Here is a 13,432-nt window from a genome sequence, read left to right on the forward strand (position 1 = left end):
AGACACTTTCCTTGAAAGGATCACAAACATGCGGTGGGAAAATGTCACAATGCAAGGAGAGGAGCCAGGAAACGGAAGCAGGAAATTTCAATAAACAACCAAACTGATCAAGGACGTCGAGGGCATCATCAGATCAGTATCAATCCCTGCCATGTTTTTACTGTAATTATTGAAAAGGTTCAAAATGTTAACACGCAAAATACTGCCGTCTATATTCGCATAACATAATATTTGTATTTAAAGGCACAAAAACACATTTTTGATTTTGTCATTCTCTGTCATTGGAATCGAAAGTTTGAAACAATACCAATGACTTATTTTCCTTTCACTTGACTAACTTTTGATAGCTTTGTGAAGATCACAACTTTCATGCAGCGCAATTATGGTTTTATTTACTGGAGACGTTCCGGTATTTCTCCACCGCCTCCATGTGTGACATGAGGGACTTTTGAACTGGAGGGAATCCAATCGAAGATTTCTTTTTAAATCCAAGCTTGGTGATGCGTCTATGAGTAAAGTACAAAACCCTCTGTTTGATCCTAATGCCACATTTTGGCTAGTAATGCACCGTGTCAATCGTTTTTTTTAGTTGTGGCAACCCGTGCAAAGTTGTTTTTAAGGTGACGCTGTGGGGATTAAATATGAACTTTCCTTTTGCCTTCTGCAGGAACCTTTGAAGTTGTGTGAAGGGGGGAAAGAAAAAAAAAAGTTGCTGGCCGACAAACAAAGAGCCCATTGTTTCGTGTCTGCAGCTGACATGCAAAGAAGCCGAGTATTCACAGAATGTGAGACATGCTCCTATGAACAATGCCACCACTGATCTCTTCATATAAACACTGCTTATGACTGATACGTATCAGGAGCCTCTGTGACAGTTGCGCGTTTGGTTTAAGGAGGCAGCAAGCGCCAGACAAGCCCGGAATGTCACTCTGGGTCACACTGTCTGAACTCCTTCTGACAACTTCTTGCATGAGCAAGTCTGGATAAGTCCCTGCTGCAGATGTTTCACACGACAGCTTGCTCACCTTCATCTATTTGATCAACTCCCAATCACTAGAAGTCAATGGGAAACATATCAAATGGAGTTGTGGCATTGGGGCGCCATCTGGTGGCTAAAACATATAACTGCGGCTGTTGCCCACAGGAAAAAAAATATGTTTTTTATTTATGTGCAACAGCTTTGAAAGTGTGCGGGAAGTAGTTTGCACGAATATGCAAATGTTTGCATGTATTTTAAATATAATAATAATTATAATCATAATCAGCATTAGAAATGTTGGAAGGTGTCAAAACACAAAGTAGGAAAAAGTCACGTAAAATGGCTTTACTTTGGAGTGTGGAATTCCACATTTCATTCAAAAGACAAACCTGAGCAACCACACAGTATCCTCAACACTGAACATGTTAATACCTCTCGGACAGTGTCGATCAAAATTGATCATGACTTTGTTAAATCCGATTCTTTAGGTGAGAACAATCGATTGTGGTGTGTGACTGTGAAGGATGTAAACGCAACACGAACAGGTCGATAGCTTGGGTGGATTTCGCATTTGTAGCAGTTGCTGCGGCGCAAACATTTTCTTCAATTTCAAATATATACATGTTTTGTTTTTTTCATACAAATATTGACTTTACAACTATGGTAGCAACAGACTACAAATTTGGAATATGTTATTGACAATGGAACCGTCATTAGACGAGGCTAACTCTCAGGCATCTTAAACCAATGAGCAACTGAAAATACAATACAAAATCCACAGACAGCATTCATCACAATAACTTTCTGTGGCTGAATCAATTTGTGTAAACGTTCAGCACCAGGTTACCTGATGACGCCTCATGAAAAAACCTTTGGTGTGAGTCAAACACCATTTACCAGGTTAGCTCGTTCCTCCTTCTGCATATCCACCGCCTTGTCCATGGCCTGTAGAAACTTTTCTAGGGTCACTCTTGGTGACTGGAGGAGAAAGAGCACGATGAAGAAACATCTTAAGTCCGACTTGTGCGTCTTTTTTCGGGTTACACTACAACGCTTACCTTCACAAAGAGTGCATGAGCTAGAAAGGGTAATTTTCTCAGTGATCTTCCACTCAGGCCTTTGCTTTTTCTGGAAAGAACCAAATGAAATGTTTCAAAGAAAAGCAGACTGCTGATGCATCGTCGGAATGTGTCCTCACATGGCGATGTTCCTCAGGGTCAGGCTGTTTTCAGATAGATTACTCTTGGCAAAGCCCATGGTCTCCATCTCCGAGATGGTGAAGACGGGCTGGCTTGGGTAAATGATTTGACACTGCACACATCGGGAATCTTTATTAATATGCGCGCTTGCATGTGATCACTTTCATTTTACTACTCTTACCTTCATAAGCTCCTCAAGGCAGGAAAGAAAAATGTTGTAGATGCCCTTCTCAGATGGAGGTCCGATGTACTGCTTGATGTCCGCTCTGTCTACAAAGGCCAAGTCTATTTTTTCCGTTATGTTGGAGGTCGTCAGGATCACCACGTTGGAATATCTAAGAAAAGAACCTGAACGTTAACAACATGCAGAACAACATGACAAAAAACAAAAAAATGTGAAATAGTAGGTGAATATTTCCAACTGTTTGATTTGGTCCAGCTGAGTTAGGACAGCGTTGACCACGCGAATGGCGTCAGATGGTTCCGTTCCGGCCTGGCAGGCGTTCCTCGCTGCTGTCAGACTCTCCACCTAACATCAGCGACACAAGACAAAAATTAACTGGCCTGGTATCAAACATATTTCAGGGAGGGGCCATTACCCCTGTGCCCCCCCCCCTAGCTCCGCCAGTGCCTGCCTCTTACCCAAAGTTAGCTGGAAAAAAAAAAAACATGTCTAACATGTCACTTGTCAACTTATTTTTTTATCATCAGAACTTTTGACAAAGTTAATACTGTGAGACAGACTACTAGATTTATTTTATTTACCTCATCAATGAGGACAAACACAAGAGCATCTTTGTCATCAATAAGCTGTTGAATCTTCTGAAACATCTTTGTGACCAGTTTTCCACTCTGCAATACAGACATGGGATTAGCAACCAAATAGGATCCTTTCCACAGAAACCTCCACTATTACCTCAGAGAACCACTTTGAGAATAAGCTGTGGCTGTTTATCTCAATAAACTGTCCATATGTGTATCTGCGTGGAGAGGGAAGAAATAAAAAGAGCAGTTGCATTTGAAGGCGAGGTGCGTTTAATTAAACGGTCTTCTCACCGGCTTGACAGTCGGATTGACAGTTTCTGGGCAAGAGCTTTGCACAAGGATGTTTTCCCGGTGCCTGGGGGCCCTGGATATGTGAACAAAGAAAATTCCTGACCTCCGCGATCCAAAAAAATCGTGATAATAATCAAATTATTGTTCCTGAACTTCTTACCGTGGAGCAGCACGACACGATTCCACGAAATCAAGTTGCTGTCCACGTTTTTGTCCGAGAAGTAAATTGTTGTTGTGACATAATCTAGTAGCTGGAGGAGAACCAGGGTCAGCATTTTTTTCTCATGTAAATTTCCATGTAATGATAGCGTATGGTCACAGGCGAGTGATTTGACATCTGATTTCATTGAGAGACCAGACTACTTCATTTTACCTTAGTTTTGACTCCATTGTCATATACGAGACTCTCCCATATACCATGGAAATCAGCTGGCAAGAAACAATGAGAAAATTACAATTTTATAATTATAGCCTTGTTTTCATTTTGCCTCTATTCAAGTATAGTACATAAATAGTGTTCTTAAATAACGATAATACAACAGAACACAAACACTGGCAATAATACAATCATAATGATTATTCCTAAATATTGCTTGTTGTTTGAAGCATCACCTGCTGGAAGCAACCAGTGGGTAGCCGCTGAGAGTTCCTCATCCTCCTCTAAACTGAGTGTACTAGGCCCATCCTCAATCAGGGTGAAGATGTGGAAGGAAATTGTGCAGCTCGTCAAATCCAGGAGCTGATTCCGGAGAGGCGGAAATGACAAAATATTAACATAACAAAAATAACCATTGATCTCTAGTAAACTAACTACCTGTGATGGCTTATCCTCTTGATCAACAATAGCCACGGATTCTACATGAGTGTGCAGGAAGCCTTCATCAAACTCTGTCCATTTGAAGTTTCCAAACACCATGTTGTGGCGATTTAGAAGAGCCTGGACATGCATCCTCACCTCAGGCATTTTAGCTGTGCTATAATATCAAGATACATGAAAAAAAAAAGGGTTCTTATAGCAAAGAAAAACAAGCACACTACTAACAATAATAATATTTGGATCTAGTCACGTCAATTAAATTAATGCAAGGGCCATACCTTCGGGATTTAACGTGGACCTCGACATCGATTGTTTTTTTGTTTTCCACATCCATATCGTTGATTTCCATTCCTGATGAGCAAATGAACAAAATATTGTCAGCTTTCTTGACTACTCTTTTGTTTTGAACGTGCCAAATGAAAGATATTTTTTACTTCGAGTTTTGACAAATGGTAGATTACGGTTGGCTCGAATTTACGGTAGCTAGCTAGATACGTTAGCAAGACAGCGAGGTGTCGTTGTAGCTGAGAAACAAAACAAAACTTAATATAATGTAAAAACTATACATACCGAAATGTACTTTACAGAAGCAAAACTAGCACTTTATCGAAGAGATGCCCAAAAGTTTCGAATTCAGCGCCCTGCTTTTTGAACCGGAAATACTAAACTCATTTCCATGTCGTCATTTCCGGTTATCATCACCGTTAATGCTAAAACCAATGCTAACGAGAACGCCTGATACAGACTGAATAAACCTTCGTTTTAACTGTAAATTTTGCAAAATGGGGAAGAAACACAAGAAACATAAACCGGAGTGGAGAACAGTTGATGGTAATTGAATGCATTTGTGACAGTTTGCCAGTTAACGATAGATACTCTGTTATTGTTGTTGCTATTTTTGTGCTAGTAGTGCTTGCTAGTCCTTGCTAGTAATGGCAGCAAATCTAGTTTTTCATTCATGATCGATCATTGAAGAGGCTTTTAATATCTATCATTCATTACACAACTGTTTTGTTAATTACACAGCAGTACAATCTATTATATTGACTTATAAATGTTGTTGCGACTTGCAATTTGTCCCATCAAATGCAGCGAGAAGCTCGTATGATTTTTTTTTACCCAATTATTATATGAAATAGCATAATATTAAGTAAAATCATTCACAAGACTATTCCAATTGCCCTATGTCAATTTTCAGCACGAGATAAAACATCTAAAATACATCCACGTGCTCAGCAAATGAAAATGTCTTCTAATTTTTTTTGTTTCAGACTTTGAAGACAAGGCATTGGAGAAGCCACTGAAGCTCGTGCTGAAAGTAGGAGGCAGCGAAGTGACAGAACTCTCGGGTTCGGGCCATGACTCCAGCTACTATGACGACAGATCAGATCACGAACGCCACAAAGAGAAAAAGAAGAAGAAGAAGAAAAAATCTGATAAGGACAAATATGTGGACGATGAAGAGAGAAAACGAAGAAAGGTCAGCCTACATTCCATTGTCAAATTGAAGCATTTCTTGGGTTCATTTACAAATACTGTCTATCATCTGACAGGAGGAAAAGAGAAAGAAAAGAGAGCGAGAGCAGAATGAATCCGAGGCAGCACCCACCACCGCGGTCAGCACTGGCGTGCCCGTCGAACCTTTCACGATATCCAAAACTATGAGTATCAAAATAGAGGTGAGGAACGTCAATTTCAGCCTATAAGTTGACTCAGAATTCATGTTCGAAGTGTGATAATCACACAAATGGTGTCGTCAATCAGCCAGAAGAGAAGAAAAGGAAGAAGGAGAAGTTTGAGAGTGAGTCTGAGTTTGAGGAATTTCACCCCAGCGTGAAGGTCGATGTCGAGCACCAGGGAGAAAGACCCGTGCGAGCGTGCCGAACACAACATGGCAAGAACCAAATTAAATTATCGCCATTATTACGATCAAAATATGCCACAAAATTGCTCTCTTTTTTTTTTCCCCCCCCAATACAGAGAACGAGTCAACTCCCCGGCAGCTGTTACTTGAGCACTTCCTCCGCCAGCTGCAAAGGTGAGGACAAAAAATTGCTGTCAATCAAAAAACAATCTGGCTACGACCACCCTAACCATGTCTATGTCTTGTCCTCACAGAAAAGATGCCCATGCTTTCTTTGCCTTTCCAGTAACAGATGCGATTGCTCCCAATTACTCAATGATCATTAAACACCCGATGGACTTCAGCACCATGAAAGACAAGATCTCAAATAATGAGTACAACACGGTGACAGAATTCAAGGTGAGTCGAAGCCACTGCTCAAAATTGGGATAAAAAGTAACACATTGGAATGACGTTTTGTCTGTCTTAATGTGTTTTCTCTTTAGGCTGACTTTAAGCTGATGTGCGACAACGCCATGGTTTACAATCGCCCGGAGACGGTCTACTATAAGGCGGCCAAGAAACTTCTCCATACCGGGTTTAAGATGATGAGCAAGGTAATGAGCTTCATGGCTCATTTGGTCTTTCTCTAGCAAACTTTTAGTTACCTTAGAGAACATTGTGTTTCAAGTTCAGAGGAGGTCAAATTTCATAGTGGATTTTAGTTTGCACTAGAATTTCACCTGTTTGATTGCATACGATGCATGAGAATGTAATTTTCACGTTAATTGTGTCCAATTCTTGTCAACAGGATCGCCTGTTGGTTTTGAAGCGCAGCATGTCTTTCATGCAAGACATGGCAGCCATTTTGGGGGATGAAGAACTCGCGGCCGATTTACCTCCGACGGAGGTCACTCCTATCCCAGCGGAATCGGCCAGAAAGTCAAAGAAACAACCCGTGAAAGATATGAAGTAAGTAACCTATTTTTTTTATTTTTTTTTTATTTATTTACTTGTCTGCTGAAGGAACCCAACAATCAAGACATTCACTTCCTGGCTTCCTTCTCTGGTTTCAGCTATCTTTTCGAGCCAGAGGGGAACGCCTGCAGCCTGACTGACAGCACAGCAGAGGAACACGTCCTCGCTCTGGTGGAACATTCGGCCGATGAAGCCCGAGATCGCATCAACAGATACATGCCAAACTCCAAGGTGCTGTACTTTGCATGATCAATATGTTTCCTGTGCCTCAGTGCTATTTACAGTGCTGATACAGCTTGCGCATCGTCTTTATTTTTTAGATCGGGTACTTGCAGAAAGAGTCCGACACTTCTCTTGTGTACACTGTCGTCAATCAGCTCGATCCCGAGGCTGAAGGTCTGATACCCCAAATTCTTGTTATGCAGGGTGATTAAAAAAATGAACACAATTTCAAACATAAATATATGAGTGTGGTTTATGGTAAAAAATACATAATATATATTTTTTTAAATAAAAATTGGGGGGGAGATATGAAATTGACTAAAATAATACTCATTTTTGCAGAAGAGGAGACTCATAAAGTGGACTTGAGTTCACTATCAAATAAGCTCCTTCCTGGATTAACAACGCTGGGCTTCAAAGATGACAGGAGACACAAAGGTACATATTAAAATGCTTGTTCGTAAATTTCTTTACACCTCAGAAATCCCGCCCTTGTTTTTTTTTTTGCAGTGACTTTCCTGAGTAGTGCCTACAACATTCAGAGCCTTCAGAAGAACTCGGTCTTTCCAGACCTGCTACCCGAGGAGTCGGACTTGCTGTGCTCGGCGTATGGAGATGAAACGGGGGTGCAATGTGCTCTGAGGTAGACATGGAGAGTTTTCGCTCTTAGAGAATAGTGACATTTACTGACAGTCACCAATTTAAGATCATGTCCTCTCCCCTCCAAGCATACTGGACTTTGTGAAAGGATGTGGAAATGCCACCAAGTGTTGGGTGGATGAAATTCTGGATAAGATGACAGGAAGCGATCACACAAATGCTGCCAATCAGATCCGACAGGTACGCCGCTCGCTACATCGTTACACGTAGTTGTACGCCAATTGTGACCCCTCATGCTAATTTCTCAGAAGAGGAACCCGCTGCTGAAAGCGGACGAAACCAAGACAGGCCTCTGCGACATGCAGGTGGGTTACTTGAGGGCTTCATCGAAGTCCAACTACAGCCATGCTTTGACTCGGGTTGTCGGTTTTGTGTTTAGATGGTGGATGGTGCTGGTCTTGGAGAAAGCAGTTCAGTGTTGGACTTCATGTCTTTGAAGAACTACCCTGACATGTCCCTTGACATATCCATGCTCAACACATTAGGTATATTTATCCAGCTCACATAAATGTAGCGTATTAAGACATAAAACTTCCCTCCTTCGTCTATATACCAGGTAAAGGTGTGAAGAAGGAGCCAGGAAACGAGGAAAGCCAGCAGAACTTTGATGATGCCGACAAGCTTCTGCAGGAGTTTCAGGAGGCTCAGGTGGACCGAGTCGGCTCCAGGCCTTCTTCCAACCTGTCGTCCCTCTCCAACGCCTCCGAGAGGGATCAACACCACTTGGGTAATTGAGTCTTGACAATGGCGACGTATTGTCTCGACTCTCAACTAAACGGTTTTGCTTGATCGACAGGGAGCCCATCACAGTCGGAAATGGTACACGATCCCTACGAGTTCCTCCAGTCGCCAGAGTCAGAGAGTCCAGCCAATAACTGACCAAATGATTTCATTCTTCACCGGCATTGACATCGCCCGTCACTGTGACGTTGGATCGGTTCAGTACTGTGGCACGCCTGTGACCTCTTCTAAAGAATGTGATTTGTACAGATTGTTTAATTTTTATTTGTATGTTGTTTTTTATTTTGTACGAGTGCAACAGTAAAAATAAATGTTTGCACATGTATTTATAAATACGTGTGGTTTCATATACTGTTGCATAATCTGTATTATGAATGTGGGAAGCGCTCAATACGCAAAACACAAAGTGAAAATAAGATTAATGTAAAACACAGTATCATAAAATTCAAAATTAATATCTTTCAGACTGTCGATCAAAATTGATCATGACTTTGTTAAATCCGATTGTTTGAGTGGTTTGTGACTGAAGGTCATGAACGCAACACAAGCAGGTCGTGGGCTTGTGTAAAGTGCGCATGCGCAACAGTTGCCATGGCGCAGCCGAGCGCCGCTGAGCAAACTGTTTCTTCAAGTTAAAAGTCCAAGCAATATCTTCTTTCTTAGGCCCAGACAACAACGTCAGCAGAGTCGCTTTTATCTGTCCTGTTTTCACGTCTTCCATGTTGCCTTAGTTAGCGGCGCCATTAGTGTGACGACACAGTGAAAATGAATCGCTCTCTGGAAATCGCCGTGTGCAATGTTTTGATCCCAAATCGATTCGGAGGCTGATATGAACCCTGCAACAAAAGTAAGTCATTCTCATTTAAGTGCATTTTACGGTATAGATATTTTACCCGCAAGACCTTTCTGTTTCCTAGCGTAAAATTAATGTGTATGGCAAACTCGCAACGTGTTTTCTTTATCATTTGACGCTGCAAAAGCGGCGATCAAACAGTCTATTTAGGTCACGGAGTTTGAAAATGCTAGTTAACAGTCACATACTGAAAAAAGAATAGAACATTTAAAAGAAAAACAAAGGGCCAAGAGCAAAACATGTGATGACTCAAAGAAAGGGATGTAGCTTGTGTGAGATTTTTTTTTTTAGACTCCATAACCACTAGTGACTTCAAGACTTTTGTTATTTCAGCCTTGATTTCATCTTTTTATTCAAAGCATTTTAACATGACAGTAAAAAGACCAAAATAGATTAAAGTTCGCTGTTGTAAGTTTATTTATCTTTTTAGAAAAGCTAGAAATAGTTGTATATAGTGGACTCTTCTAGAATCCCTGCCAAAAATCTAACATGGCTCAAAAGGGTTTCGTTTTTGTTTGATATTCTGTTGAATTTTTCAGAGTTTGCAAAGCAAATGTTATTTTCAAGGTCCTGTTCATGACATTTGCTCATCAGTGCAATTTGGACTGCTCGGTCGAATGAATGATTTGCATCTGATGTCTTCTAGATGAACGTCCTCAGTGGGAAACTAAGGCGAACTGCCCCCATGCACGGCAGCAGTCGAAACGAGCTGGTCTCGGACAAGACCCCGCGGGCGAACGGTTGGACGTGGCCCCCTCAGATCTTCCAAGTCATTGCATGGCTATTGTACAACTACCTCGCCGTGGTGGCCTTTGGAATGTTCATCCCTCTCCTACCTCTACCTTGGAACCATGTGCTCTACACCGTATCTTTAACGCTCCCTCAGATGGCGAGCAAGCTAACAAATTAGCATTCCCAACCAAACAAGGTTTTTCTTGTGTGGGGTTATTTCTATGAGCCTCTGTTACAGACATGAATCTCTACTTGTTTGTGACTCTATGAAAACTAAATGGGATAGAAACAGCGCTGTTTTTGTCTTATCCGAGCACTTTCCCTTAACGCTAGCGGCATCCAGTTTACAGGTTTGGCCTTCCTTGTGCACTTGCTCAGCCACATTGCCGCCATCAGCATAGATCCAGCAGATGCCAGCGTGAGGGCCAAAAAAACCTACACCGGCCCGATGCCGCTTTTTGACCGGACGGTGCAGCTTCATGTCATCCAGGACTTTCACTGTTACCTGTGTGAAGTTAAAGTGTATGTATGCTAGCTAGCCAAACTACCGTAATTTTCGGACTATAAGTCGCACCGGAGTATAAGTCGCACCAGCCATAAAATGCCCAAAAAAGTGAAAAAAAACATATATATGTATATAAGTGGCTCCTGAGTATAAGTCGCCCCCCCACCCAAACTATGAATGAAACCGCGACTTATAGTCCGAAAATTCCGGTACATTTTTAAGAAATGTGATGTTGCATGTTCCATTTCCTCAGCGGGCCCAAAGTGAAACACTGTAGCATTTGCAACAAGTGCGTGTCGGATTTTGATCACCACTGCAAATGGTTGAACAACTGTGTGGGTGGCAGAAACTACGGGTAAGACCAGCGATACTGTCATTTGGACTCTGATGTTAATTCGTGCAATTATGAGCGCACCCGTGTTGCTTTCAGGTACTTCTTCGCAGCCGTGATTTCTGCAGCGGTCGGCACGGGCCTGCTGGTCGCTGTCGTCTTGTTTATATTCATCCAACACTATCTTGATCCAAACGCCCTACGAACCAGCCCTCAATTCCACGGTGAGTCATCGCTCTATTGGATAAAGGACACAAATGGATTGTTTGTTATGATAATTCTTCATTCAAGTGTGTTTGTGTGTGTCCACCATTCTGCAGGTGTGATGGCAAATGACACCTGGCTGGTGTTTTTACCGTCAGCCCCCATAAAGACTAGTTCAGCCGGTCTCCTCATCGTGGCCTTTGTTACAGCCATGCTGAGTCTGGCGTGCCTAGTGCTTCTCTGGCACCTTCTCTGTTTCCATTTCTACCTCCGTAAGTCACACAGCTCGTTAAAGCAAAGGTATTAATAACACATATTAAAATCTATCGTGAAATTGGGGCTCTGGGAAAGTTTTGTTCCGAAAACATGCACGAAAGTAGCATATTAAAAGTATTGCGGGTAAATGCTAACTTCCTTAGCATTGGCTAAAGTAACTTACTAACGTAAAGTAAAACTAACATGCTAACGACCTTAGCATTAGCTCATGGTGAAAGGTATTTAAATCAAGAGATTGTCATGAGGTAAACTTTTCATGTAACAGAAGTAAAATTCTCTGCCTATTATGATTTTTGTTTTTTTACTGGGTATCGTTACAGTGTGTAAAGGACTAAGCACGTACGAGTACATAAAGCTCCAGCGTCAAAAAGAAGCCAAAAGCGCAGACACCGATGTGGGAAATTCACACAACCTACAAATAATAAACAAAGTTTCACAGGTGACAATTCCTGCTTGCTCCCTCTCAATTACATCTATTGTTGTCTTTTAACGCACATTTCTATGCTAAAGAACTCGATGAGCTCTACGGATTGCGAGCCAACCCATATTACCCGAGCAAGGTAACAACAACCCGACCGCTCCTGTTGTGCCAGTACAAACTGCCAAGGTTGAATGTTGTGTTTATTTCAATAGTCCCTTCAATCCCGATGATAAAGGACCAATTTCCATCAGACTGCCAGAACCCATTTGCACCGAGGTAAGAAAATACACTGCAACTTTTTTGCAAGCTTTAATTCTTTTGAGACCTTTCTGTAATTAAGGGCTATATAAATAAAATTGACTTATGATCTAGATGGAAAACACCAAGAAACCATCAGAAAAGGAAAACACCTTCCATCATGACACACAGAATTCTGCAGAGAAAGAGCGTGAGTGTTTTTCATCAATCTTGTGCAGCTGTTTTATTTCTGTCATTTTATCCCATATTTCCATTTATGTTATTTCACATGGGAAATGTCCCAAAAAGGAGAAAGCGGTACGAGCACCTCAAGAAGCTGGAAGCCTGACGCCGGCGATGAATTGCAGAGTGAAAGCGTCAAATCAGTGGAAAGCGTCCCGGAGGTGCAGGATCCCCTCGGAAGCTTGGTGATGACTCCCGATGACACGTAACAGTCAGTCGTGCGCTGGGATTATATGTCGCGCTCAGGGACACCTCGTTAAAATGAGTTACCATGGAGCCATTGGTGTAAATGAGGACGTCCTCAATATGACACCACCGCTTTCAAAATAGACTCTCCTCTTTTTTTGTATACTTAACCCCGCTTTGTCTTTTGTTATGTTGAATTACAAGTTTTTCATGTTATTTGGTGGTCCATCTTCAATGTCGGCGTCTGTGCCATTAATCTCAGTCGAGTGGATGTTTTTGGCATCTGGAGCGCTTTTATTTATTTTCCAAACCAAACCTGTTCCAAGTACAGGGCAGCCACGCTTAAATCATGTAATTTTATCTGCGGGCCAAAGCAACAACCTTGTATGGTAAAATAGATTCATGTGTAGAGAATAAGGCACGTTCTAGTGGGAGAAGAGTATTTCATTGTATTAGTCATTTCAGTAAAGAATTAAGAACAATTATTTTCTTATCCTTCTTATTTGCTCGTGCTTGAGCCTATGTGACCAGAATCCTACATTTAGGGAATTTCTAGAACTTGCTGCATCCTATTAAATATTTTAAAACATTTTTGTGCGCCAGTGAGAAATGCTATTTCATGTAATATACATAAAAGTAAAACTCTTTGGCGGACCTCATTTGGGGGCCCTGCATACTGAGTTTTGAGCCCCCAGGTCTAAATCAGCATACGTACATTAATTAGTGCCTGTACATAACAAATGTGACACAAAATGCCTGAGAAGAAATGCTTAATTTAGCCCGAAAATGTCTCCTCCTCTTAAACAGTGCCCCCTAGTGGACTAAAAACAAAAGTGCTAACCTTGGCCAAAATAGTGCCTCTGACAGAATACAGTAACTAGTAAAAACAATTGACATCGCCCATAAAATAATATATTAATAGTATAAAAGGTAAATAAATCACAAACTG

At 41.5% G+C, this 13,432-nt stretch overlaps 3 protein-coding genes across 4 annotated transcripts; 2 read left to right on the forward strand and 1 right to left on the reverse strand.

Moving 5' to 3' along the window:
* Positions 1-1,309: 1,309 nt before the first annotated feature.
* trip13 (thyroid hormone receptor interactor 13) lies at positions 1,310-4,706 on the reverse strand. The gene is made up of 14 exons (XM_037274490.1): positions 4,622-4,706; positions 4,330-4,402; positions 4,049-4,208; positions 3,847-3,973; positions 3,608-3,663; positions 3,395-3,485; positions 3,235-3,307; positions 3,095-3,158; positions 2,944-3,030; positions 2,601-2,707; positions 2,360-2,513; positions 2,178-2,290; positions 2,038-2,107; positions 1,310-1,957 (listed from the first exon to the last, which is right to left on the reverse strand). Exons 2-14 carry the CDS (start codon positions 4,398-4,400, stop codon positions 1,862-1,864), a joined length of 1,269 nt encoding a protein of 422 aa, XP_037130385.1. The 5' UTR covers positions 4,401-4,402; positions 4,622-4,706; the 3' UTR covers positions 1,310-1,861.
* Positions 4,707-4,735: 29 nt separating this feature from the next.
* Positions 4,736-8,844, forward strand: brd9 (bromodomain containing 9). Of its 2 annotated transcripts, none has more exons than XM_037274338.1 (17): positions 4,736-4,882; positions 5,323-5,531; positions 5,605-5,730; positions 5,816-5,945; positions 6,032-6,089; positions 6,170-6,314; positions 6,401-6,511; positions 6,706-6,866; positions 6,971-7,103; positions 7,193-7,298; positions 7,437-7,532; positions 7,605-7,737; positions 7,823-7,934; positions 8,003-8,059; positions 8,134-8,239; positions 8,311-8,481; positions 8,551-8,844. In XM_037274338.1, the coding sequence occupies exons 1-17, from the start codon at positions 4,834-4,836 to the stop codon at positions 8,631-8,633; spliced, it is 1,986 nt and encodes a 661-aa protein (XP_037130233.1). In that variant the 5' UTR covers positions 4,736-4,833; the 3' UTR covers positions 8,634-8,844. The 2 variants fall into 2 exon arrangements, with proteins under 2 accessions (XP_037130233.1, XP_037130234.1); XM_037274339.1 differs by having other exon boundaries at positions 4,834-4,882; positions 7,193-7,268; positions 8,551-8,633.
* Positions 8,845-9,070: 226 nt separating this feature from the next.
* zdhhc11 (zinc finger DHHC-type containing 11) lies at positions 9,071-13,238 on the forward strand. The gene is made up of 11 exons (XM_037274494.1): positions 9,071-9,342; positions 9,995-10,213; positions 10,424-10,602; positions 10,839-10,940; positions 11,016-11,140; positions 11,237-11,392; positions 11,717-11,835; positions 11,907-11,956; positions 12,030-12,093; positions 12,190-12,265; positions 12,364-13,238. Exons 1-11 carry the CDS (start codon positions 9,325-9,327, stop codon positions 12,504-12,506), a joined length of 1,251 nt encoding a protein of 416 aa, XP_037130389.1. The 5' UTR covers positions 9,071-9,324; the 3' UTR covers positions 12,507-13,238.
* Positions 13,239-13,432: the final 194 nt, after the last annotated feature.

Source organism: Syngnathus acus, chromosome 16 (genome assembly GCF_901709675.1).
Source record: "Syngnathus acus chromosome 16, fSynAcu1.2, whole genome shotgun sequence".
Classification (NCBI taxonomy): Eukaryota; Metazoa; Chordata; class Actinopteri; order Syngnathiformes; family Syngnathidae; genus Syngnathus; species Syngnathus acus.

Excerpts from the sequence above, each read along its gene's own strand:
- brd9 (XM_037274338.1), top strand. The coding sequence starts at position 4,834 with ATGGGGAAGAAACACAAGAAACATAAACCGGAGTGGAGAACAGTTGAT. Across the intron at positions 7,104-7,192 it reads GATACATGCCAAACTCCAAG|ATCGGGTACTTGCAGAAAGA; the intron begins GTGCTGTACTTT and ends TTTATTTTTTAG. Across the intron at positions 8,240-8,310 it reads ATCCATGCTCAACACATTAG|GTAAAGGTGTGAAGAAGGAG; the intron begins GTATATTTATCC and ends TCTATATACCAG.
- trip13 (XM_037274490.1), bottom strand. The coding sequence starts at position 4,400 with ATGGAAATCAACGATATGGATGTGGAAAACAAAAAAACAATCGATGTC. Across the intron at positions 3,664-3,846 it reads CCACTGGTTGCTTCCAGCAG|CTGATTTCCATGGTATATGG; the intron begins GTGATGCTTCAA and ends GTTTCTTGCCAG. Across the intron at positions 2,514-2,600 it reads CAGCTGGACCAAATCAAACA|ATATTCCAACGTGGTGATCC; the intron begins GTTGGAAATATT and ends TTCTTTTCTTAG.
- zdhhc11 (XM_037274494.1), top strand. Across the intron at positions 11,836-11,906 it reads TAATAAACAAAGTTTCACAG|AACTCGATGAGCTCTACGGA; the intron begins GTGACAATTCCT and ends TCTATGCTAAAG. Across the intron at positions 12,094-12,189 it reads CAGAACCCATTTGCACCGAG|ATGGAAAACACCAAGAAACC; the intron begins GTAAGAAAATAC and ends CTTATGATCTAG.